Source organism: Sebastes umbrosus, chromosome 14 (assembly GCF_015220745.1).
Source record: "Sebastes umbrosus isolate fSebUmb1 chromosome 14, fSebUmb1.pri, whole genome shotgun sequence".
NCBI classification, from domain to species: domain Eukaryota; kingdom Metazoa; phylum Chordata; class Actinopteri; order Perciformes; family Sebastidae; genus Sebastes; species Sebastes umbrosus.
In genome coordinates, this window is record NC_051282.1 from 1,274,944 (window position 1) to 1,299,786 (window position 24,843).

The 24,843-nt window shown below is 39.5% G+C and overlaps 2 protein-coding genes and 1 long non-coding RNA gene across 7 annotated transcripts in view; all 3 read left to right on the forward strand.

Annotated features, from left to right (window-relative positions):
- Positions 1–1,698: 1,698 nt before the first annotated feature.
- LOC119501131 lies at positions 1,699–9,703 on the forward strand. 2 transcript variants are annotated; one of them, XR_005209762.1, is made up of 6 exons: positions 1,699–2,049; positions 2,717–2,772; positions 3,550–3,617; positions 3,741–3,780; positions 3,910–4,021; positions 7,478–9,703. It is a non-coding gene; the product is annotated as an uncharacterized LOC119501131 (long non-coding RNA). The 2 variants fall into 2 exon arrangements; XR_005209761.1 differs by lacking the exon at positions 7,478–9,703 and having other exon boundaries at positions 3,910–4,199.
- Positions 9,704–9,929: 226 nt separating this feature from the next.
- si:dkey-204f11.64 (uncharacterized protein LOC100537752 homolog) lies at positions 9,930–17,697 on the forward strand. Its single transcript, XM_037791272.1, has 3 exons — positions 9,930–10,085; positions 16,913–17,041; positions 17,230–17,697. Exons 1-2 carry the CDS (start codon positions 9,993–9,995, stop codon positions 17,036–17,038), a joined length of 219 nt encoding a protein of 72 aa, XP_037647200.1. The 5' UTR covers positions 9,930–9,992; the 3' UTR covers positions 17,039–17,041; positions 17,230–17,697.
- A 4,463-nt stretch (positions 17,698–22,160) lies between these two features.
- carm1 (coactivator-associated arginine methyltransferase 1) overlaps positions 22,161–24,843 on the forward strand; it is a 42,375-nt gene continuing 39,692 nt past the window's right edge. For 3 of the 4 annotated variants that reach the window (XM_037791204.1, XM_037791206.1, XM_037791207.1), the window contains exon 1: positions 22,161–22,417. In XM_037791204.1, coding sequence (XP_037647132.1) covers positions 22,276–22,417 — 142 coding nt within the window. In that variant the 5' untranslated portion in view covers positions 22,161–22,275. The remainder of the gene's footprint in view (positions 22,418–24,843) is intronic. The other variant, XM_037791205.1, reaches the window with a different exon arrangement.

Sequence of the window (24,843 nt, forward strand, 5' to 3'; positions counted from 1 at the left end):
AGTGTTTTACGATGCTCCGCCACTAGAACAGCTGATCTCAACATAAACACATATACACATGGATGATGACGTAGGAGTAGTCGGGTACGGAACAACTTTACTAATGTGAAAGCTAAGAAGAGAGGGGGGGCAATCGTACTCGGGCACGGTACGGATCAATCGTACCTAATGTGAAAACGCCCTTAGATATTTAGACCACTTCTAACCTCAGTTCAAACCTAACTAACTCAAACTTAAGTGCCCAAAGTGATTGTGAATCAGTAAAGGACATAATCAGCTCTCTTTGGCCACTTTTAAAACATTGATATTATTCTGGAGGCTATATAACTTGATGGAAAAAAAAAACTGCAACTTGCTCATTGACACGCATATTGCGAGGGCACGCCGGGAAACCACAAGGTGGCAGCGGCGCATTTCTCTCCTCTACAGTCCACAGGGAGAAAACTGACTCAGAGAGTTTGGCAGTAAAGTAATAAAATGTTGGATTGCCACTCAACCTGCCTCAGGCTTCACTTTTTCCTCTGTCAACTCAAAATGGAGTCTGAGCTGACTGACTGAACACTTTCAGGGATCCCTCCCTGTTCTCATGTACCTGGATCACCTGGTCAGTGTGACTCCTCCCCTCTCCATTTACAGGAAACCTTTGATCTCAGAGTTTATCTATGACAGTGTGTGTGTGTTACTCACACAGATCAGCTTTTTAACATGGTGTGTTTATGAGAATCTCTTTTGGCTTGAACAGGTTGAATTAAAATGAGTTTTGGTCAAATGTTATCTCATTTTTATGTTTAAATCATTTTGGTTAAAAACTAATGTTCTTTTCCTGTAATATTTCTGTTTGTTTATTTTTTCAGACTTACAGACGTAGGCAAAATTGTTGGTACTCTTCCGTTAAAGAAAGAAAAACCCACAAAGGTCACTGAAATAACTTGAAACTGAGAAAAGTAATAATAAATAAAAATTTATTGAAAATTAACTAATGAAAATGAGACATTGCTTTTGAATTTTGGTTCAACAGAATCATTTTAAAAAACAAACTAATGAAACTGGCCTGGACAAAAATTATGGTACTCTTAACTTAATATTTAGTTGCACAACCTTTTGAGGCAATCACTGCAAACAAGCGATTTCTGTAACTCTCAATGAGACTTCTGCACCTGTCGACAGGTATGTTGGCCCACTCCTCTTGAGCAAACTGCTTTAGCTGTCTCAGGTTTGAAGGGTGCCTTCTCCAGATTGCATGTTTCAGCTCCTTCCACAGATGTTCAATAGGATTTAGATCAGGGCTCATAGAAGGCCACTTCAGAACAGTCCAATGTTTTGTTCTTAGCCATTCTTGGGTGTTTTTAGCTGTGTGTTTTGGGTCATTATCCTGTTGGAGGACCCATGACCTGCGACGGAGACCAAGCTTTCTGACACTGGGCAGCACATTTCGCTCCAGAATGCCTTGATAGTCTTGAGATTTCATTGTACCCGGCACAGATTCAAGACACCCTGTGCCAACCCAAAGAAGAGAGCACAGAAAGAAGAAGAAGACACAGATTCACCCCAAAGCCCCTCACTCATACCAGTAGTCATCGATAACATCAACCACGACATCTTTACCACCAATAAATCCATCTACGAAGAACTCATCCGCTGCAAACCTGACATCAAAATCAAAAAGTTAATCCGCATGAGGAAAGGAGGCATTCTCATATTCACACACGACATACACTCCATAAACTCCCTTCTCTCCCCCTGGCACCAAGACTCATTTCAACACTCAAAGATCACATACCGCCCAGCAAGAAAAGCCACACCAGCCACCACTCACCAACAACCAAACAGCTGATTATCAAGGGTATCAACACTGACATAAACACAGAAGAAATAAAAGAAGAACTGGAAAAACGAGGCATCTCCACAACTAAAGCACACTGCATCATCAGCAGAGCCACTCAACAGCCTTGGTGGCATTCAAAGATGTAACCAAGTAAGACGTTCATATGCAGGAGATATGAGCTAAGAAGCTAAGAACTTGTGAAGAGGAGCAAACTAACACACAAGGTAAGCACGTGGCATTTGTATAATAGCTGGTAGATAACCAGTGTTCTATTAGGTTAATTAAGTTTAGTTAGTCAGCAGAATAGCTAGTTAGCTCGGATTTAGCTAATCCGAGCTAACTAACTATGGGCTAGCTATGAGGCTAAGTGTAGCTAGTAAATAAACAATGTTTTACCAGCTATGTTTTTAAGTTTTTTTCAGAAAGTTAGCGTTAGTTACATTGTCATGGATTTCTGTGCATGTGAAGGAGTTTATGCCAACTGAAAATACACATTGAGAATGTTATTTAGATTCCTGCTGCACATACATAATCCTAATTGATTAGTCTTGGAGGGGATGTGACAGTCCTTGAAGTAAAAATAAGTGCCAGCACTCTCTTATTCATGTTGTGTGTATTGGCTGGTATCTGCAATCTTTTGTGACTTATTCCTATTCATTAATTATTTCTTTAAGCATGTTAAACTGTCAGTCATAATCAGTTGTGATTTTATGTTATATTATTATACTTAGACTATGCATTTTCTATAGTATAATATTCCAATAATATTCCATGTGGAACATTACAGGGTTAAAGTGGTTTGTTTAAATATAGTGTTAATACTTAAAGTGCTTTCCTGTGTTATTTGTGGCCTACAACATCACTCTAAAACATATTATGGGATGTCTATAGGCTTGAATCAACAGGAGCCAGCCAGACAGACAGGCAGGTATACAAGCAGAGCTGAGGTGTGTGATCTTTTCATTCAGGTTTTAGGAGCAGTGTCCCTGTCAGGATGCTCCTACAATTATACAGAGACACATTCTCAATTTATACAGTGAATAAAGGCACTAGGAGATATTGGGTGTGGGGGTCCTCCCCCCCCCCAAAATAAATTGAAGGTTTTTGACTTAAAACTACGCATTTGACATCCTCTGATTCCCTCCCAGTCCCTCCACCCAATCACATTTCAAAATCCATCCACTATATTTATTAGAAACAGCTGAGTGTCACTGCTGTTTGTGAACGTAGGTTTTAAAGTACGTACTTATTCCATATACAGTATATGTCAGTTGTATCTAAACAGAGAGTGAAAGAGAAGCAGACACACACAAACAGACAGACAGAGATAGCTCTATAGTGAACAGCAGAGGATCAGAATCGCTTGTTGACAAGCGCAGAGAAATGCTCTTCTGATGCAAACAGTCAGTCTTCAGCTCACGCGGTGATTAACATAGCGCAGCTCCTCCGTTCCCTACGTGAATACACTGGCGCTGTGCCGTTATGAATCTCCGTTATGAATCTCCCAGAGAACCTGATATGGAGAGGGCAGAGGAGAGTACCGGCAGCTTGAGAGAAGCTCCGGTACGAATGAAAAAGTCACGGTATGCCAAGGAGTAAAATGTAGAAGTGCCAGTACTGTGTACCCCTGTGTGCCGGCCCACTGGTCGTTATATTTTTTGCTATGATATAATATATTTATAGAGCACATTTTAAAAAACTGTATTGTTACACATCCCCTGCAGACCAGATCAGTAAACCCTGCCTGCCCACCAATGCTACTTTACCAAATTAATTACGCACAGAGAGAATGGTAAGGTACCGATTTTGTTATATACATTGTGGGTATGGCACAATTGACATGTTTCATTTAACAATAAGATCCTGTATATATATATTGTTTTTTTCCCTTTTCTCTTGTTTTTTTTCTTTAAAGTATTGATGCCTCCAGAGAAGATGGATCAGGAAAGAAGCTGGTGGGTTGGCAAACATTTAAATTTAGAGATATATTCTTTAGAAAATGTACTGGTCAAATTAAATATTATGTAGTGTTAACATGAAATTGACCAGTTGTTTTCCATATTTTTATTCTGAAATATTTGCAGATGACCACATGTGCGACAGATGTAACTCCTGCTGAAGGCTCTCGTCCTGCTGTTATGTCAGAGAGAAAGATGGATGAAGCCACCAGTCCACAGATCTCTCATCAACAGCGATGTACATATTAAGCTCTCTAGCTTTACTTCTAGAGTCTCTGAGTCACCTTTTGCTGTTTTTGTTTTATTTAATGCAGGTAAATCAAGGAAGTTAGTTTGTTTTGATGGTAATCTATTGTAAATCAAGACTGCCAAACAGTTTCATGTAATGCACCTAAAAGGTTAATATTAATGGCATATTGAGGAATTTTCTTTTTGGTAAATAAAATAATAATAATAATAATAATAATAAAAAAGAAGTCTATTCTGGGACATTCACAACGTCCCCACAGCACACCTTACGCCAATGTTTGATTAGAAACTTTGTGTTAAGTATTTTACAATCCGTTCCCATAAGGAACCAGGACATGGTGTGTGAAATGTCCCGACTTAGCTTGTTTCATTCAATATGTGTGAGAGCAGACAGAACAGCTGCGTAGCTGTTGGTGGGCCTAGGTGGGCCTGGGTGCACCCACTTGGCACTAAGGCCCACTCAATCAGAAGGCTTCCTTTTTTTTTTGCTGGATCGTCCAGTAAATAGCAGTCAGCTCTGTTTTAATTATCTGACTACGACCATAAAGTGGAAGTGCATTTCACTGTCGAAAACACAAACAGATATCCTAGAATTTTACTTTATCCATTTTAAATTACTGAGGAATGAGAATTTATTGAGAATAAATTGAGGAACAGAAGCCTGAGGAGCAGGAGGAAGAAGTTCAGCCATCGTTTTCAACTGTGTATTGAAATGTGGCTGTGTTTTGTGTCAGAGTGAGTGTCTTTGTCTGGTGAGGATCTTTGTTTCCCATCTCGGTCCTCTCTCTCTCTGATTGGCTGGAGGTGTGGGATCGGTCTGGGGTGTGTCGGCTGCTGATTGGTCCAACCATCATCTCTGCAGTTTAAAATGCTCAGGTGCCCAGCAGTCTGACAGCAGCCTTGTTCTGTCCTCTAGGGATGGCGAGATGAAGCCTCATGAAGCTTTGAAGCTTTCCAGCAAATTGGTTCAGAAAAGGGTTCATTGCTCGAGGCTTCATGTGCTCACGAAACCACCTGGTGGTCAAAGAGTGTAAAACAGGCAGATATGATCTTAACAATGTGATAAGATAAGATAAGATATTCCTTTATTAGTCCAGCAGTGGTCACAGATCTGTGGTCTACTGGGACCACAGATCTGTGATATACTGTATTTTGCGCCAGTAAAGGCTGTTGGGAATGACTATAAACAATGAAAAAAAATCTATAACCATGTAATCAATTTATATATACATCATATATATTAAAATGTCTATTTAGTAAGTATATTATGAGTATATAAGATACATGTATAATAAACTGTAATTGTTTTGTGAGTAATGCATCTTATGTGTGTAAACCAATCCTTTGGTCAATAATTGTATTGTAGTGTAGTGTAATATAATATAATAATTGCAGGAGGGGTAATATTAGTGTTCTGTGTCACTTCTGGAAAGTGGCATTGGTTGAACCAGTGAAGATCTGAACCACTTCATGAACCAGTCAGCGGTACGGCCAGGCAGCGAGGCTTCGGATGTCATCAATGACGTCATTGGTCTAAAACGATACAAGCCTCGATACGCGCATCGCAGGAAACTTCCTGGATTACTCGACACACGCTCCGAAGCCTTGGCACAGCACGTAACATCACTACTGTCCTCTGCCTCCAAACCTTTGTATTAAAGCTGTGATCTACAGTTGAATTAGTAGCCTTAGTGCCCTAGTTGGCTTCATCATTGTGTAACTTGTTCTAGGTTTTCTTTGTTGCTAAAGATAGCACTTCAGTGGTCGGGGTGAACTGCCCTCCTCACCCTACTGTACCCATAACAAGGCCTACTGGTGAAAGACTCTTTTCAACTGTCAGTTGGATAAAAACTGGCATCAGGGCATCACAGCAGACTGAACTCTTTGTCCCTGCTCACCTTTGAAAGGGACTATGAAGTCTTTCAGTGTTCAACACCAAGAAGCCCCGTCGTTTCCTGCTGGAATCATCAAAAGTCAGATCATTTACAATTATGGACTAATGACCTATTTCATTATTATTGTTTATTGGGTTTAGTTCATGTTCGGTGTACGATTTGGATTTCATGCTGGTGTTGCTGCCAGCTGTGTGTGTGAATATGTGGCCGCCGTGCCGTGCCAGGCTATGTTAAATTTTATTTTTTAACGTTAATGCATGTGATCTATCCATTCGCTTGATTAAACTGTGTGTGTGAATATGTGGCCGCCGTGCCAGGCTATGCTATGCTATGCTATGCTATGCTATGCTATGCTATGCTATGCTATGCTATGACCATCCGTCCCCATAAGGAACCAAGACATGGTGTGGGAAATGTCCCCACTTAGCTTCTTTTATTCAATATGTGTGAGAGCAGACATAAATATTGAAGTAGAATTTGATTGTTTTTCTCTGGAAGCTGTTGGGTTGGCAGACATTTACATTTAGAGTTTTGTCCTTAAGAAAATGCACTCAAACTGAGTGCTGTTTTAGGCTCTCTGCCCTTCAACACATTATCAAATGCCTCACTTAACAAATTGAAAATTTAAGTTTCGCAGTTTTTGGATTGTGATAATTTTTTTGTGAAAGATTTTCAAGTTTTTGTGACAGTGTAAACGATTCAAAGACAGAATTGTATCTAATTCTTTTAGAAGTATAACAATAGTACCAAATCAATGCAAGATTTACAGTTTAATAAGATGTTCCTATTGTTAGACCATTACTGTTTTTAGGAATCACTGTTAACGTCACTCCCATACATGTTTTAACTCGGTGTGCGAGAAAAGTGGTGTCAGTACATTACTCTCTACAGCCTAGCTCTCCCATGCCTAAATATTGAGCCTGAATAGGTTAAACAGTGGAATCAATGGATAGATGGATAGTAAGAACTAGAAATGTATAGTTATATATTTAATTGTTGTAGTTGTTTTATACTGTTACTGCTTTTTCTGTTACTAGAAGCAGTTGTGTTAGTAATAGTGCTTAAGTAAATGTAAGTGTTAAGTGTTTCAAGTAGTTAAAGTAGCTTTAATATTAATTTAAATTATGTTTACGAAGCCATAATCACTTGGAAGTACTTTACTTTAGAATGATGGTTATCCAAAATATTTTGAAACAGTTTACTTTTTTGGTTACATAATCTCCATTTAAGCAGCCTTGTGTCAAAACCTGTATACTCAAGCACAGTATCCAAAGTAGTAAAAGAAAATATATCATGTACAGAATATGATAAAAAAAAAAACTGTTGTTTTCCCCTTCCCCAGTGTTCATTTCAGCCCAAGTGGCAGAATGCATGGATCGATATTGAACTGATAATGTAATTTCAGCCAGTTGTTGAATGTTCATAATTTCACTTGTACTGTAGATGTTGGTATATACTTATACTGATACAAGATTTAGAACTTCTCGGAATTGTATCTCACATCCCTTTTTATACTTTTATTTAAAAATTTGTTTTCTGCTCACTTACAGGTAAAGCTACCCAGAAAATAACACCCTGGCAGCAGACAGAGGTATAGGCGGTGGGGAATCACATGAATCCGTTCATCCGTTCTTGTGTTGTACCAGCAAAGAGTGACTGTGAGAAATGTTTAAGGGCTGAACCAGAAGCTCTCAAGAACCGTGACTGGCAGAACTTGAAATTTTATATTTACAATCGCATTACGGCCTACAAAAGGAAAAGTGCAATGTACTGAAAATAATATGGAGATTACCAATGAACAGGCTGGGACTGTAGTTTACGTTTACGTTCAGTGTTACATGCATGTCATACAGTCAACTTACTTGAATTCGACTTGACATGTATTCCATCACAGTGAGCCTTTTGTTGTCTCAAAATAATTGCTTGGTGGTATTTTTTATATATATATATATAATCAGCCTGAGACAGAGAGCTAAATAAACTACAGTGATCAGACTGTAATACTACTGCCTGAATTAATAAAAAAAAAAAAAATCAGCTATAGCGATTATTCTTCTTTTATCAGGTACAGTACAAAACATCATAAAAAAAACAAATCCTTCTATAAACAGAAAACAAAATCCTGAGGTTAAAGCTATCGCTCAATCTGCAACAACACAACAGGCTTTGGTGCTAGCAACCACAAGAATTAAGAGCTATATCACGCCCTTCCACGTGTGTGTGTGTGTGTGTGTGTGTGTGTGTGTGTGTGTGTATATATATATATATACATATATATATATATATATACACGCGTGGAAGGGCGTGATGTTGTGTTTTTTTTATGATGTTTTGTACTGTACCCGATAACAGAAGAATAATCGCTATAGCTGATTTATTTTTGTATAAATTCAGGCAGTAGTATTACAGTCTGATCATTGCTTTAGCTCTCTGTCTCAGGCTGAATGTAGGTGGAAGGTTGCCTGATGGGGTAACCCTTTTGTCATGACTTTGGGACATTGTTCATTCCGGCAGATATTACTTATGTAATCAAGGAAGTGTGTTTCTCTCTTGGGATGTCCAAAGAAAAGTATTTTCAGGTGTCCATACCTCTGTAGTCATAGGCACTGTAATAGTTGACTGTAACTGATGTTCATTTAGAACTTGGATGCTTCAGAGTCAGATTCTGAGTTAATTTGGACCTTAACATTATGCTTTTGTGACAAGGTTTTTTTTTTATGAATCATTTTGCTCCCTGTGAAAGAATAGGCCCTTGTGGATCTAAATGGGAAAGGCACTTTAATCAACATGTTATGTTAAAATGATTAAATCAAGTTCTCTCTCTAAAGGTTTTGCATTGTTTACATTCAATGTTTACTCCAGCTTGCTGTCAGAAGTGAAATGTTTGAGAGAGAGAGAGAGACTGGGTAAGTCTCAAGGGATTAAATCATAAAGCAATTCAACTGTGTTACCTGGATTCATTAAAAAGTTCCATTGTGCAATTTAAATGAGTTCGATTTATCTTAGTTTAACTAATTAAATTAATATTTACTAGGAACTAAATGTAACTCTTCGTGTTATGACAAACCTGTGAGATGATTACTAGTTCTATTAGGGTGGTGCTAAGCTTTAGGTGACTGACAGTGGTTGCTGGGTGGTTGACTGTGGTTAGATATAAGGAAACAAAAATAGCTGTCTGAGATGTAAAGAAAGAATAGCTCTTATGGTGGAAAGTAAAAGGTTTAAAGATTTGACTTTTTGTGTGGTAGATATGGGTTGGACAACAATTTCTGGTTCTATGTTCCACACCAGTGGCGACATGTGTTATGGTGGTCAGGAAATCATGGCTCAAGAGGCAGGAGAAGGGGTCAGAGGTCAAAATGGCCTCATGGTACAATTACATAATCTATGAACAACTAAGCCTTTCCCAAATTTTAATTGTAATTGATGTACTGCTGTATCTTATAATTTAACTTAATTGTTCACTCAACTTTTTTTTTTTATAACTGCAATATAATCAGAGGGTTGACTTGATATAGATGTACTGTATATAGTTGGTTGTGTTAATGTGAAAGTTAATATAAAAAATAGGTCCCCAGTAGTCATATGGGTATCCCTGTGAATTATGCAAATGTATGCTAATAAGGTCCCCTTGAGTCCCCTTGAGACCCATTTAACATGGTGACACCATTACATCATCAATTCAAAGATTTGAAGGCGTGTATAGGCTAACTAAGCAATGCTAAGTTTACCTGATTTTTTTCATACCTCTAGGACCTCTAGAAAGGGTGGTCCCCACAAGTGATGATCAAAAAGTTGGTCCCCACTCAAGATGGAAACGCGTGTGTGTGTGTGCGTGTGCGTGTGCGTGTGTGTGTGTGTGTGGGGGGGTGTAGGGGTGGAGGGTGTGTGTGTGTGTGTGTGTGTGTGTGTGTGTGTGTGTGAGGGGGTGGGGCCAGTAAAAGTGAGTGAACAGGCCCTTTATTTTGAAGGTTTTGACCGGAAGATGTGTTTTATTCCCGCCTTGTATTGAGACATGAATGCAACAGACTACTCGTTCACTTTGACTGTAGTGTGGACTCAGCCATGTCGAACAACAGCGCCCCAAACAGCAGTCTGGTCCTCGCCCAGAAGGCGGTGAGACAGCTCCGTCTGGAGGCCAGTGTCCGCCGGATAAAGGTATGTACACACTACACTACACACTACACACACTACATCTCTTCCATTAAACTATACTTTATAACCTCTCCTGTGCGTGTGACTCCAGCTCTCAAACGCACCACCAGCTTTAATGTACCGCGGGCTGCTTGTTAAATGGTTAATAAATAAAGCATCTATAAACACTATTTAGTTACATAGTTAAAGCAGCAGTAGGCAGATTGGAGCAAATATGATTAAATAAAGTTATTTTTATAAAATGGTTGCTATATCCTGACAGTAGTACATGAGACAGGTAACCTGAAAAAAAATCATGTTCCTCTGTGTCCTCCGGTGTCCTCCGGTAATCCTAACGGCATCTGCAAGATTTCACAGACCGGAGGAAAAACAAGCAGTCAGAGCTGATCTGAGGTCTGCTGTCCATCTGCTGTCCATCTACGGTCAAACTAGGCAGCGCTGATCTAATATGAATCAATATTCTGTTACGTTAATGCCTATTTCTCTCCTCACATGTTCTCAGAATCATCTTGTAGTGCACGGTTTAGCTGTAAGATGAGAAAGTTTGTGACCTGGCAGCCATGATGAGATCTCTTGGAAGAACGCCAAGTACCGGTCACATGACCGGAGCACAGCCAATAGGAACGCTCAATAGGAACGCTCTCTCTCTGAAATGAGCTGTGATTGGTCAAAGTCTTCCGTCACAAGGCTAAATGTTCTAAACCCTGAAAACAGAGCCATGAGGAGAAGCAGAAGTCTAGTTATCTCTCAGAACACTTGAATTACAATATGCTGAAAGGTTATTATGGGATTTTAGCCCAATGATGCCAAAAATATACTGCCTACTGAAGCTTTAATACTTTGTCAATGGTTATCTACATAATATTTATGGATGTTTTACTAATGATTTCCTAAAAGTTTAAAAATCATTTGGTAATTACTAACAAATACTTAATATAGTATATAAAATGTAATCATGTGTGCGACAATAAACTGTTAATAAATAGTGTACTAATGTAATCAGAATTTAACTGTTATCATCTCTTATCAGCTATGATACAATATATAATTCATAAACTATTTATTTCATATTACACAAACTAATGATAAAATAACATTAATCATAGCATTACTAATAATTAGTAAACATTAATCATTATCATTTTTTTTTGTTTGTTAGTGGTAAAATAACTATTAACTAAGTTTAATTAACTATTCATGTACCATTTATAGATGATGGTTATTACTAAGTGTTACCACCAGTTTTAATATTCATGTTAGGTAAGGGGATATTTAAAGCTATAACATTTTCACATTATGTCTATGATATCATATATGAGCTACGGTTCTCTATTTCACTGATTGCTATGATAACATTGGCTCAACCTTAAACTGTAGATAGAACTTTGTAACTGGAATGAATAAATCAGTCTTCTGTGCTTGTGCTGTAGTTTTAGCAACACATTTAGCATTTAGCATTTAGCATTTAGCATTATCCTGCTATTGTCACTTGTGGTCACAGTGGCCAGTGTTAAACAAAAGTTAAACAGACTTGCTTTAACGGGTAACTGTGCTTCCTTTAAACAGTATTTTCCTCCCTGGACCCTATTGTCCCATGTTTTTGTGTCTAATGCCGGGTTCAGACTACATGATATCAGCCAGATTATAGCCCGACACGGCCGTCGTAGGGGATGATGATCGTGTGCGAAAATGGATCCTCTTATCTCGTGTAGTGTGTCATAGTACATGACAACCGACGCCACGTCTGGGACGCCCCACGACACCCCAAGGAAAAGTCTAGCCTGTCAGAATGTTTCGTCTTGACAAGTCTAGTGTGACATCTCCAACGACGTGTTCCTTTGCGTTGACCAATCAGGTGCTCTATCTCCAGTCACTTGGTAATAAACAAACATGGAGAAAAGGAGGAGGGATGGCAAGTTTGCTGCTGTCAGGTGGGACAACCAAACTGATTGAAATATGGACAGCCCGTACCGTCCTCTCTGTGCCACCCAGGAGCGCATCCACAACCCTTTTTTCTTTCTTTTCTTTTTCTTTTCGCAACACAAGACCGCCAGCATCACACACAACGTTTCTGTCGTCATGACTGAAAGTTGCTTCAACCGCCTCCCCGATGACGTCTGAACTCGCGCATGATCGTGGAATATGACGTGCCGTGATTGGTCGTGGTCATACGTGTAGTCTTGCCAGTCACCCGACCAAGACACTGCAAGACTTTATGGCGCTGTAATTGTTAGATCTGATATGGTGACCATCGTAAAAGACAAAAATATCCTGGAGTCTGATCCTTGCATAACAGGGAGAACATTTTCTGAAACTGGTCCAGTACTGAGGGAGAACGCTGTAACCAGCAGCAGCGAACCGAGCAGCGAGGTCAGTGTGACGTTTAGTCAGCTAACAGTTCTTGTTGTTGCCACTGACAGGCTCAGATGGTTATTATCAGTGTCTGACAACATTATAGAAAGGACCCTACAGAGAAATAAAACCTTTTTACCTTTCTCTTGATCCGGTCTGTTTGTTAATGTGTCCAAGTCCTGCTCAAGGAGAAGTCTCGTTGTGAAATCTGAATATTATATATACAGTTTATATTAGGGATGTCACGATACCAGAAATCTAGTAGTCGATACCAATACCAGTGAATTTCCACGATTCTCGATACAAATTCGATACCACGGTAAAAAAACAAAACAACAACAATAAATCCCCTGTAATTCATCACGTACTCTTTTATTAAAATCGTTTGAACATTACAAAAAACAGAGACATGTAGCCTTTAAGTAATAAATATGAAGAATTGACCCATTTTGTTCATTTTGGCGTATCAGCGGCATACTATCAATTGATAGTCAGACGACGGACACTACATACTAACCATGAATGTATCTGGTCCGTCAGCTCAGAGTAGCAGGAGCAGGAGGCAGAGGATTTATTGTCGAAGTGAAAAGCAAACGCACCTATTTGGCAATATTTCATGTTTAATCCCAATGCTATAAGAGAACCATAACGTTAATGAAGTAATTGCCGCGAGGTGGATGGAGCCGTGTGTGCACGGAGCAGCGGCACCAGCTAGACCCTCGCAGCGGAGCCCCGCAGCAAAAGCTCTACCGGAGAGGCCAGACACACCGCCACCCGACGGTAAAGATCAGAGTCAGCGCTCTGCACATGTTGACCATCATCGTTTCTTGTAAAATGTCCGGTGTAATCGGTAACACCGGTGTTGTCACAAGTTTATTAACCGGTGGGAAAATTTTCCTCACCGTCACATCCCTACCAATGACCATTACAGGCATCGTACGGTACAAAAGAGTACCATCCCTTTTTTTAAATTTAGGCATCGACTTGGTACCAAAGTATTGGTTCTCGTGACATCCCTAGTATATATATATATATATATATATATATACTCTGGCTCAAATAAATACGGCAGCCATCAAATTCAAAGAGCTCATCCACATTGTCAAAATCATGTAAATATTCTGCCATGACATTGGAAATCTTTGAGTTAACACTGAACTACGTGTTCTGTCCTCCAACACAACAAGCTCTGCCTGTTTCCACCATGGATGTGTTCCTCTGTTCCACCGTTGTCTTCCAGCAACACGTCACCTCACCAGATTTAACAAAGACATGTATAATAACAATCAGAGCCTGTCATGGCAAAAACCAGCATCGTTAGTGAATGTTAATGATGATGCGAGCTTGCCCCTACAGGATTATATTGCAGCTTTTGAGCAGCTGCCGTCTACAGCGTTCTCCTTCAATACTGGATCAGTTTCTGAAAGAGTTCTCCCTAGGGTCCAGGTTGAAAAATACCAAAGTTACCCTTTAAGCCAGATCATAAAAGCTTTTACATTTACTGTTATAAGATCACATTAAACATATTATTTAAAAAATAAAAACCAAGAACTCCGTTGTTAACTGGTAGCTATAACAACTAAAAGCTCACCAAACCAAAGTGTCACAGATAGCAGTGCAGTAGTTTTAGGGCCCATGAGATTTCACACTTTGTTCTTTCAAGTGTGAAATTGTGAAATTGGACTCACCAAAGATCACTTAAAGCAGTACTCTAGACTTTTAAATCTATAATTAATTTGACACATTCTTACACAAAAATATTTCTTATACTGTATATACTGTATATATTGTTAATACATATGTTCTTAATATGCCCTTGTATAAAGTATTTCCTTTTATAATTGTAATGTAAATGTAATTGTAATGTAAATGTAAATGTAATATAATTTATTATTTAATGGAGCTTCCTAGCGAAAAGTATTTCACACGTTTGTACCTGTACAACCGGCGTGACAATAAACATCTTGAATCTTGAATCTACTCCAGAGATTTATAAAGTACTTTCATAGAGTTGGGAAACTTGTGAAAAGACATTTTTAAAAGAATGATCAGAAGTTATTTTCTCACCTCCCTCCAGAGCCACGGAAGATATTATTATACAACGTTTTAATAAGAGAGTAGAGTAGTACTCTTCATGGTGAGTAAACTGAACTCCATGTGTAAAATCAAGCAATATATTATTGTGCTTATATAAAGTTGGGGAACTAGCAGCCGAGATGTTCTGACTTTTAGTCTGGATCCTACACTTCCCATAATGCAACTCGGCCCCAGACCACAGAACACCCACATCTTACAAACTCGAGCTAAGTAGTCGAGCTAAACTGACAACGATTTGTGTCAAACTGTACGCCGACACTATTCAACTGAAGTCGGGTTTATATGTAATTACGACAGCATCAACCGAATGTGTCGATCAGCGTAGCGAAACAAAAGCAGACTGAACGGAGAGTCCGTTCCCCCACAGCATTCAGACATCCTCCCACTGCAGATTCACACCGTGCCAAAGTAATATCTAATGTTAAAAGAGTGTTCATCACTGCATATACGACCACACTCCATCGTAAACAATACAGAATTAATAATATCTAATGCTATAAGAGTGTTTATCGCTGCATATACAACCACACCCCATCATAATCAATACAGAATTAAAGCAGATGGTCAAAGAGCGTGAGCCTGAGAGAGTTCAATCATCCAATCCACCAAACAACTCACAACAAGAGTCAATACCAACAGGAGAGGAGAATACATTGTTTACCATTGGCAGAGCATTTTGGCAAACTTTTCTTGGGCGCTACCCACATAATCAGCTGTGCTGCTCATCCCACAAATGCATGATCCTTACAAGTTGGACATCATTGTGAAGGTAAATAAACAGGCTTTCCAACCATGTAAAATACAATGCCAATTAGCATTGTAACAACAGAGAAATAATCCACCAAACACAAGTTTCCAAACTTTTTTTCCCCAGTTTATTAGGGCTGTCAAAGTTAATGCGATAATAATGTGTTCATGCAAATTTGTTTTAACGACACTAATTTCTTTAATGCAACTTGTGATTTTCAGGTTGTAGCGGGCTCAGTTTTATAGCTAGAGTGAAGATACTGGTATCATATGATACTATAAAACCTGATGAATCTATTGGTGTACCATGTTATACTAGCTTTTAGTGAAGGAGGTTAAATAACGCTCCAAACTGACACTAAATGTTGGAGAGGAAAATCTGTCATGTCCATTTTCAAAGGTGTCCCTTGACCTCTGACCTCCAGATATGTGAATGTAAATTGGTTCTCTGGGTACCCACGAGTCTCCCCTTTACATACATGCCCACTTTATGATAATCACATGCAGTTTGGGGCAAGTCATAGTCAAGTCAGCACACTGACACACTGACAGCTGTTGTTGCCTGTTGGGCTGCAGTTTGCCATGTTATCATTTGAGCATATTGTTTTATGCTAAATGCAGTACCTGTGAGGGTTTCTGGACAATATCTGTCATTGTTTTGTGTTGTTAACTGATTTACAATAATAAATATATACATACATTTGCATAAAGCAGCATATTTGTCCACTCCCATGTTGATAAGAGGATTAAATACTTGACAAATCTCCCTTTAAAGGTCTCATATTATGCTAATTTTCAGGTTCATACTTATATTTTGTGTTTCTACTAGAACATGTTTACATGCTGTAATGTTCAAAAAAACTTTTATTTTCCTCATTCTGTCTGCTTGAATGTACCTGTATTAACCCTCTGCCTGAAAAGCTCTGTTTTAGTGCATTTCAACGTAATTGCAACAGAATTGCGTTGCTACGCAACAGATGGGTTCATGTTTACTTCCTGTCAGCTGATGTTATTTACATACACTGCAACAGGAAATAAACTGGGACACTGTATATTTGTGACATCACAAATGGACAAAAATCCTAACGGCTTGTTTCAAACGCACAATTTCTGAATACGGGCTGTGTGTATTTCTCCGTATATTGAGGGCTTCGATACTTTCACAGTATTTATAAAGCACTTAAACCTACTTTATAATATAAAGACATGAAAATCTTACTTTTTACAATATGGGACCTTTAAGGTACATTTTGAACCGATAAAAAATGTGCGATTAATTTGCAATTAATCACAATTAACTGGACAATTATGTGATTAATCACGATGAAATATTTGAATCGTTTGACGGCTGTTTAGTATATCACTTCTTCTAGTTGGTTGATAAAGAGTGGTAGGGTGGCTCTCTGTAGGACACTCAGAGTTGATGGCTATTAACTATTATTGTTAATGAATTCATAAATAAAAATAAATGATTGACCATAATCAGCAACATGTCTGAGAATACTCAGGCCTTCTCTGTATTATGGACAGTGTAATTTCGCTTTAGTGCCCATTTCTAAATCCAGTACATGTGAAGCAGTGTGATTAGAGACGGCATCCTTCTTTAACTACACGATATGATCTGTGGACTCCAGGTCTCTCAGGCTGCTGCAGAACTGAAGACCTTCTGTCTGCAGAATGCCCACAAAGACCCTCTGCTGACCGGGGTGCCCTCCAGTGATAACCCATTCAGGCCTCCCAAGTCATGTGTCCTCCTCTGACGCGTGAGTCTAGCTCTCTTCGCTGTGCTTGAATCCATCACATATTTTTACATTCTTCCTTTTTTTTCTGTTCTGCCCCTCTAATACTTTATTCTGCTGCATCTCATCAGACTGCTGAACAATGACTCTGCTGTCTCTGAGAGCACAAGACACATCGCTTCAAGCTAAATGTATCTCTGCTCTTTTTTTAGGGCTGTGAAGGAGGACAAAACACTTCAACAGACGCCAGATCATTCCAATGTGGATTTATGTCATGTGCCCCCCAAGATACACACACACACACACACACGCGCGCACACACACGCACACACACACACACACACACACACACACACACACACACACACTGGAGCAGCCAAGGAATGATGCTGACAGTTTGAGCTGAAAACTTTTATTTTGGTAGGATGTGTGTTTCTAATGCATGCACTGGTTTTCAGGGGTAACCAGGGTAGTTCTATGGTAGGTCTAGTGGTCTTAAAAGTCCCATATTATAAAAAAGTGAGATTTTTATGTTTTCATGTGTTATTATAAACCAGGCTTAAGTCCTGTACAAATACTGTGAAAGTATCGAAACACTCAATCCACAGGGAAATACACACAGCTCGTATTCAGAAACTCTGCATTTGAAACAAGCTGTCAGGATTTCTGCCCATTCGTGATGTCACAAATATATAATATTTAGACCCTTTACACAGATTTAAATGTTAACATTCTAAATATGTCCCAGTTTATTCCTGGTTGCAGTGTATGTGAATGTCAACAGCTGACAGGAAGTACACATGGACCCAAGCTGTTGCCTAGCAACGCAATTCTGTTGCAATTCTGTTGCAATTCTGTTGCAATTCCGTCAAAATGCGCTAAAACAGAGCGTTTCAGACAGAGGGTAAATACAGGTATATTCAGGCCGACAGTACAAGGAAAATAAAGGGTTTTTGGAACATTACAGCATGTAAACATGTTCTAGTAGAAACACAAAATACAAGTATGAACCTGAAAATGAACATAATATGGGACCTTTAATGCTGATTCTGTTTTGGAGGCCGTATCCAGTTTTTGACCACTTGTTAACACCTAATTTACAGTAGAACTACACTTTATTTCATTGGTTGTTATTGGATAAAAAACAAATGAAAAACAAATAGAAAATAATCCTATGAGTCACAAGTCACAAGTCATAAGTCACATGGGCTGATATCAGATTGCTATCTGATTTATTTATTTCTATTTATGAACGCTGTCCAAAGCAGAATCTAAAAAAATCTTTTGTATGTGTTTGTAATACATATCCACTCTGTGCCACATGCGAGCAAAACAACATTTACACCACCAGACTGCATGTCCTTTCATAACAGAAAGCAGAGTTCAAAATTCAGAAGGATTTGATCTACCAACAGCTGTTTCTGAGATATTAATTCCTGAGAAACAGAGGCCTTTAAATGTCTGTAGTCATTCACCCTGTGCTTTTTATAGGAAAATAACATTTATAAACCATTGGGAGGGAAAAGAGGACGTATAGAAACCTGATAAGCTGTTGTAAGTTGATGGGTGATTGCTGATCTTTTTGCTCACAGTGTGAACACACGGTCCAGTTCATACAGTTAAAAAAACTCCCATAATGCAACTTGGCCCCAGACCACTAAAGGTCCACATCTTACATATTCCATGTTATAAGCATAGAAGTGGACGTAGTCACCGTGATGTCACTAGATTGGTTTGTGGACTACGAATTTGAAGCCTTGAGTTTTGCATTTTGGTCGCTGCCATCTTGGTATTTGGCCGTCACATGTTGTTTTTTTGCGTGACACGAGAGGGTGGAGCTAAGTACAACCAAACGCTGAATAAGACATTTTAGGCGACCACGGTGTTGATTGATGTGATTTGAAAACACACTGTGAAAGGGTTAAAGTTCTACGACGAATACACGGACAACTCCCAAACCAGACAACGCCGTGGTAGCGACCTGTCAATCACAAGGTCGCCCCGCCCTAAAGCATCCCCTGATATCATGGAGAAACAGAGGCCTTTACATGTCTGTAATCATTCATTCTGTGCTTATAGGAAAATATAATTTATGAAGCAAAGGAAACCGTTGGAGAGACGTATAGAAACCTGATAACCTGATAAACTGATAACCTGATGAGCTGTTGTAAGTTGATGAGTGATTGCTGATTTAGTTGCTCACCGTGTGAACAGACGGTCCAGTTCATACAGTTCAAAGATCTCATCTCATGTGCATTGTTATTATTCCCCATTAAAAGTTAACATGTTTGTTATTGTCATCTGTCTGTAAAGCCCTATCTGGCATGAATTTTGCATCTTGGTTTTTAACATTACCAACAATATTAACTATACTAAACTTCAATTTCACTGCAAATAGTTTTTCCAAGATGTCACATAAATATAGCAGCATACTTTAGGCTTGGCATGAGCTGTGTTTGAAACATAAAGCCGAACTCGCTGAGTACCGTTGACCAAATCTTTAGGGTTCTTTGTGGAATGGAGCATAAATAGATATTATATTATATATTATTGTAGACATGCTACTGTGTTGTCTTACAATCACAAGCTGAAGAGTGAGCGGTTAGGAGTAGAAACGACTGAAAGGAAGTAAGATATTTTCTCTTAGATTTCTGTTGCATGTGAATGTACATAATGCAATATAAAGAATCCAGTAAATGTTTTATAATATCATGTTATCATGCCTGTTGACCCTTATAAACTTCACTTTCAGTTCAGTTGATTTATATAGCATCAAATCATAACAAGTTATCTCAAGACACTTTCTTCTTCTTATTTATATTTGTATTATATAATGTATGTGTGTATATACTGTATATAGCTTGTTTACACATATTGGTATATATGCATGTATAGGTGTGAATAGATGTGCATATATATGTATTTATACACGTGTGTGTATATATGTGTGTGTATATATATGTATATATGTGTATATGTGTACACACACGTATACACGTAAACACATATATACACATATATACACACAAACATGTGTGTATATATGTATACACATGTGTGTATATATATGTATATATGTGTATATATGTGTGTGTATATATATATGTATAAATGTATATATGTGTGTATATATGTATATAGGTGTATATATATATATATATATTTATATATATACACACACACACACATATATACACATATATACGGAGCCCCCCTAGAACCCCAAGGAGATTTTTTTATTAACTCGTTCCCTCGAGTTAGTAACTCGTTCCCTCGAGCTAGGTATCTCGTTCCCTCGAGTTAGTAACTTGTTCCCTCGAGTTAGGTATCTAGTTCCCTCGAGTTAGGTATCTCGTTCCCTCGAGTTAGTAACTTGTTCCCTCGAGTTAGTAACTCGTTCCCTCGAGTTAGGTATCCCGTTCCCTTGAGTTACTTCCTAGAGCACGTCTTCCAATCATTCCTGACAGTCCACACATTGCTGACGTACGGAGCCCCCCTAGATGATGTACTTCGGTAAAGTTGGAAAGATATTGACAGATTCAAACTTCCTGGATCAATAACTCATAACAGAAACGTTGTTAAAACACCAACGAGGGCTCTTTCTAACCGTAGTGAGGTAGACAACGAGCTACAACCTAATTTTAATCAACACATGACACATAACATTGGTCTCTATGCGCAGCCGGCGGTGAGACGAGTGGTCAGGGACCGTCTACAAAATGCAACGCCGAATAGAGAAACATATTCAATAACTTCAGTATTATACAGTGTAGTACCACCAAAATAACTTCACACATCAATGATCTCCTCATAGTTGTACTACAACACTTCGTTTGGAAAAATATGCTTTTGCATAATTTTGGTGAATTTTTAATGGACAAAATATTCAATAACTTCACTTTTATAAAGTGTAGTGCCATCAAAATGTCTTAATTAGTTTAAGAGGTATAATCAGGAAGAGACCTTCCTGAGGTGTGAAGTGATTTTTGGTGGTACTACACTGCATAATACTGAAGTTATTGAATATTTTTCCCATTAAAAATGAAAAAGAATTATGCAAAATAATATTTTTTCCAAACTAAATGTTGTAGTACCACCATGAGGAGATCATTGATGTGTGAAGTTATTTTGGTGGTACTACACTGTACATTACTTAAGTTATTGAATATTTTTCACATTCAAAATACACTAAAATTATGCAAAAGCATATTTTTTCAAACGAAGTGTTGTAGTACAACTATGAGGAAATCATTGATGTGTGAAGTTATTTTGGTGGTACTACACTGTATAATACTGAAGTTATTGAATATGTTTCTCTATTCGGCGTTGCATTTTGTAGACGGTCCCTGACAACTCGTCTCACCGCCGGCTGCGCATATATACCAATGTTATGTGTTATGTGTTGATTAAAATGAGCCTGTAGCTCGTTGTCTACCTCACTACGGTTAGAAAGAGCCCTCGTTGGTGTAATAACAACGTTTCTGTTATGAGTTATTGATCCAGGAAGTTTGAATCTGTCAATATCTTTCCAACTTTACCGAAGTACATCATCTGGGGAGAGGGGGGGGGGTCCGTACATCAGCAATGTGTGGACTGTCAGGAATGATTGGAAGAAGTGCTCTAGGAAGTAACTCAAGGGAACGGGATACCTAACTCGAGGGAACGGGATACCTAACTCCAAGGAACGAGATAATAAAAATGTTCTCCTAGGGGTCTAGGGGGGCTCTGTACATATATACATATATATAGACACACATATATATACATATATATATATACACACACACACATATACACGTATATACACACATATATACACACACACCTATATACACACATATACACACACATATACATACATATACACACACACATATACACGTATAGACACACATATATATACACACACACACACATATATAGAATAGAATAGAATAGAAAGCTTTATTATCATTGTATTAGATGCAACGAGATTCACAGTTGCCACTTCTGGTCCGCACGCACACACACACACACACACACACACTTGCATATTTTGTAGTGTTTAAAGTATGTTTCTGTGGTCAAATGAAAAGCTCGTATGGATTGTATGACGTCATGACGTACGCCCCCTGTGTTTACACACTACCCCAGTAAGCCGCCAGGCGGCGCTGCTGGAGCCGCTCGTCGCGCTGCTGCCCGGCCTGCCTCCAGCAGAGAGCAGTGCGTGGTTGGTTGGATGTGAGCGCCACCGACCTGTCTCTACTTCCAGATCGAAGATGGCGGTCTCGGTGTTCCCCGGCGTGCGGCTCCTCTCCATCGGAGACGCGAATGGAGACATCCAGCGACACTCGGAGCAGCAGCCGCTGCGGCTGGAAGTGAAGAGCACGCAGGATGCTGCTCTCATCAATCTCTCCAATGGTGAGTTGACCTTTTCTGCTGCTGCTACTCGGATCCTCGGCCTGTCTTACTGCTAACGCTAATGCTAACAGAGCTAATGTGGCCATAGCGTTACGTAGCTTTAGCCACCAAGAAGCTAACGTCGCGTCCCCCCTGCTTATCACGAGGGAGCCCTTAAAACTCCGATCATGTTCGTCGTCTGATGGACTCTTGAGGCTTCCAGCCCCCCCCCACCGGTCCGCCGCGGTGGAGGCCCCGCTAGAGTCCCAGCACATCCACCGTACCGTTAGCTCCGTTAGTCCCGGCAGTGAGCAGGGCAGCTAACGTTAGGCTGTGTGGAGTTTAATGCTAGTTCAACAATGCCACTAGCCCGGGCTCAGCGAGGATGCGCCAACGTGCATCTGACTTCACGTCGTTTCCTCAATGTTCCCTCAATGTTCCACTTGTGTTTATCTGGTCCCATAAATCCTCATCATGGACCCAGGAGACCCGGGTACTGGTATTCAGCTGTTTTAGCTTGTGAGTTAGCCTCTCTCGACCAGAGGGCATCACTCCTGACCCGCCGTTGAGCCCCGCGGTCCGGGTCCGGGCCACTGCCGCTGCTACAGCGCTGCATTGAGCTAGTACCGGCAGCCCGGTCAGGTACAGAGCGGTAAACACGTTCAATTGTAAATCTTTTACTTTTCCGTTAAAGCGGTCTTTGGTGTTTTTGGTGGCGTAGTGAGACCGGGCCCTCATTACTTATGCATTCATCTTTGTTCTCATTGGAACAATAGCCGGGTCCCCGCCGGGCCCCCGCCGCCTCCTTCCCTCCTCCCGGAGGAGGCAGTAGCAGCAGAGCCGCTCCGGTCTCCCATTCAACGGGATGACGTCCCGCTGAAAAGAAACAGCTGCCTCCTATGCTGCGATGCTCCAGTTAAAGAAAGGCTCACTGTAGACCTGTCGTCTGGTTGGTGCCCTCACACAGTCAAAGATGAAGTTTAATTCATCCCTGTGGCAATTTAGGAACTAGCCAAAATAAAAGTGATATGATTGCTAAGGGAAAATAATGCAGCAGATGGGCATTCAAACACAGTGTAAAGGAGCCACCCAGAGTTACATATCTGCCATGATATCTCTTGACAGGTAATGCCAAACAACATCAAAGAGTGTGTATGTTCCGGAGTTGAAAATGTCTTCTGGTATACCACTGAAAATAAGATAAGATGAACCTTTATGGGGGAATTGCCAGTGTGGCAACCATTTTTAAAAGTTAGTGTTGAGCCCTGCATGCTAAAAGGATGATAATAAATCCACAACAGAGCTAAGAGGATGCTGGAGCCACCTCAGCATCGTGTCTCTGCTGTCCTGCTCTCTGCTTGAGGAAGAGGAGTTCAATTAATTAACCAATCCTGGCAAGTATGCTGCAAAAACACGCATGTCTACTCTCCCTCCCAACACAAGAGACTCCCCTCTTCACAGTGAAGGAAGTTCACACCGTGGACATCTTCTGATTCGGCTTATATAACATGAAATCCCTGCGTAAGACTTAATTATTTATCATGTTCCTGTCATTTTACAGTCGGACCAAGCCCATCCAGGGCTGCCACGCATGTACTGAGACTCACAGTGGGCTCTAATCCACTACTTCAGAATGGGGGTGTCTTAATGATGGACAAAGGGTGCCACAATTTAATAAATTAATTAATTGTGATTATTCACACATTTTTTATCTGTTCTAAATGTACCTTAAAGGGAGATTTGTCAAGTATTTAATACTCTTATCAACATGGGAGTGGACAAATAAGCTGCTTTATGTAAATGTATGTATATATTTATTATTGTAAATCAATTAACAACACAAAACAATGACAGATATTATCCAGAAACCCTCACAGGTACTGCATTTAGCATAACACAATATGCTCAAATGATAACATGGCAAACTGCAGCCCAACAGGCAACAACAGCTGTCAGTGTGTCAATGTGCTGACTTGACTATGACTTGCCCCAAACTGCATGTGATTATCATAAAGTGGGCATGTCTGTAAAGGGGAGACTCGTGGGCACCCATAGAACCCATTTACATTCACTGATCTTGAGGTCAGAAGTCAAGGGACCTCTTTGAAAATGGCCATGGCATTTTTTCCTCGCCAAAATTTAGCGTAAGTTTGGAGCTTTATTTAGTGTCCTTGGCGACAAGCTAGTATGACATGGTTGGTACCGATGGATTCATCAGGTTTTATAGTGTCATATGATACCAGTATCTTCACTCTAGCTTTAAAACGGAGCCGCTACAACCTGAAAATCACAAGTTACATTAAAGAAATTAGTGGCGTTAAAATAAATTTGTGTTAACGTGTTATTATTGTTAACTTTGACAGCCCTAATTTATTCATTTCCATTTTATTTTTTTATACCTAATTTTTGTTGTTTTATAACAAAAATACAAACAAACAAACAATACA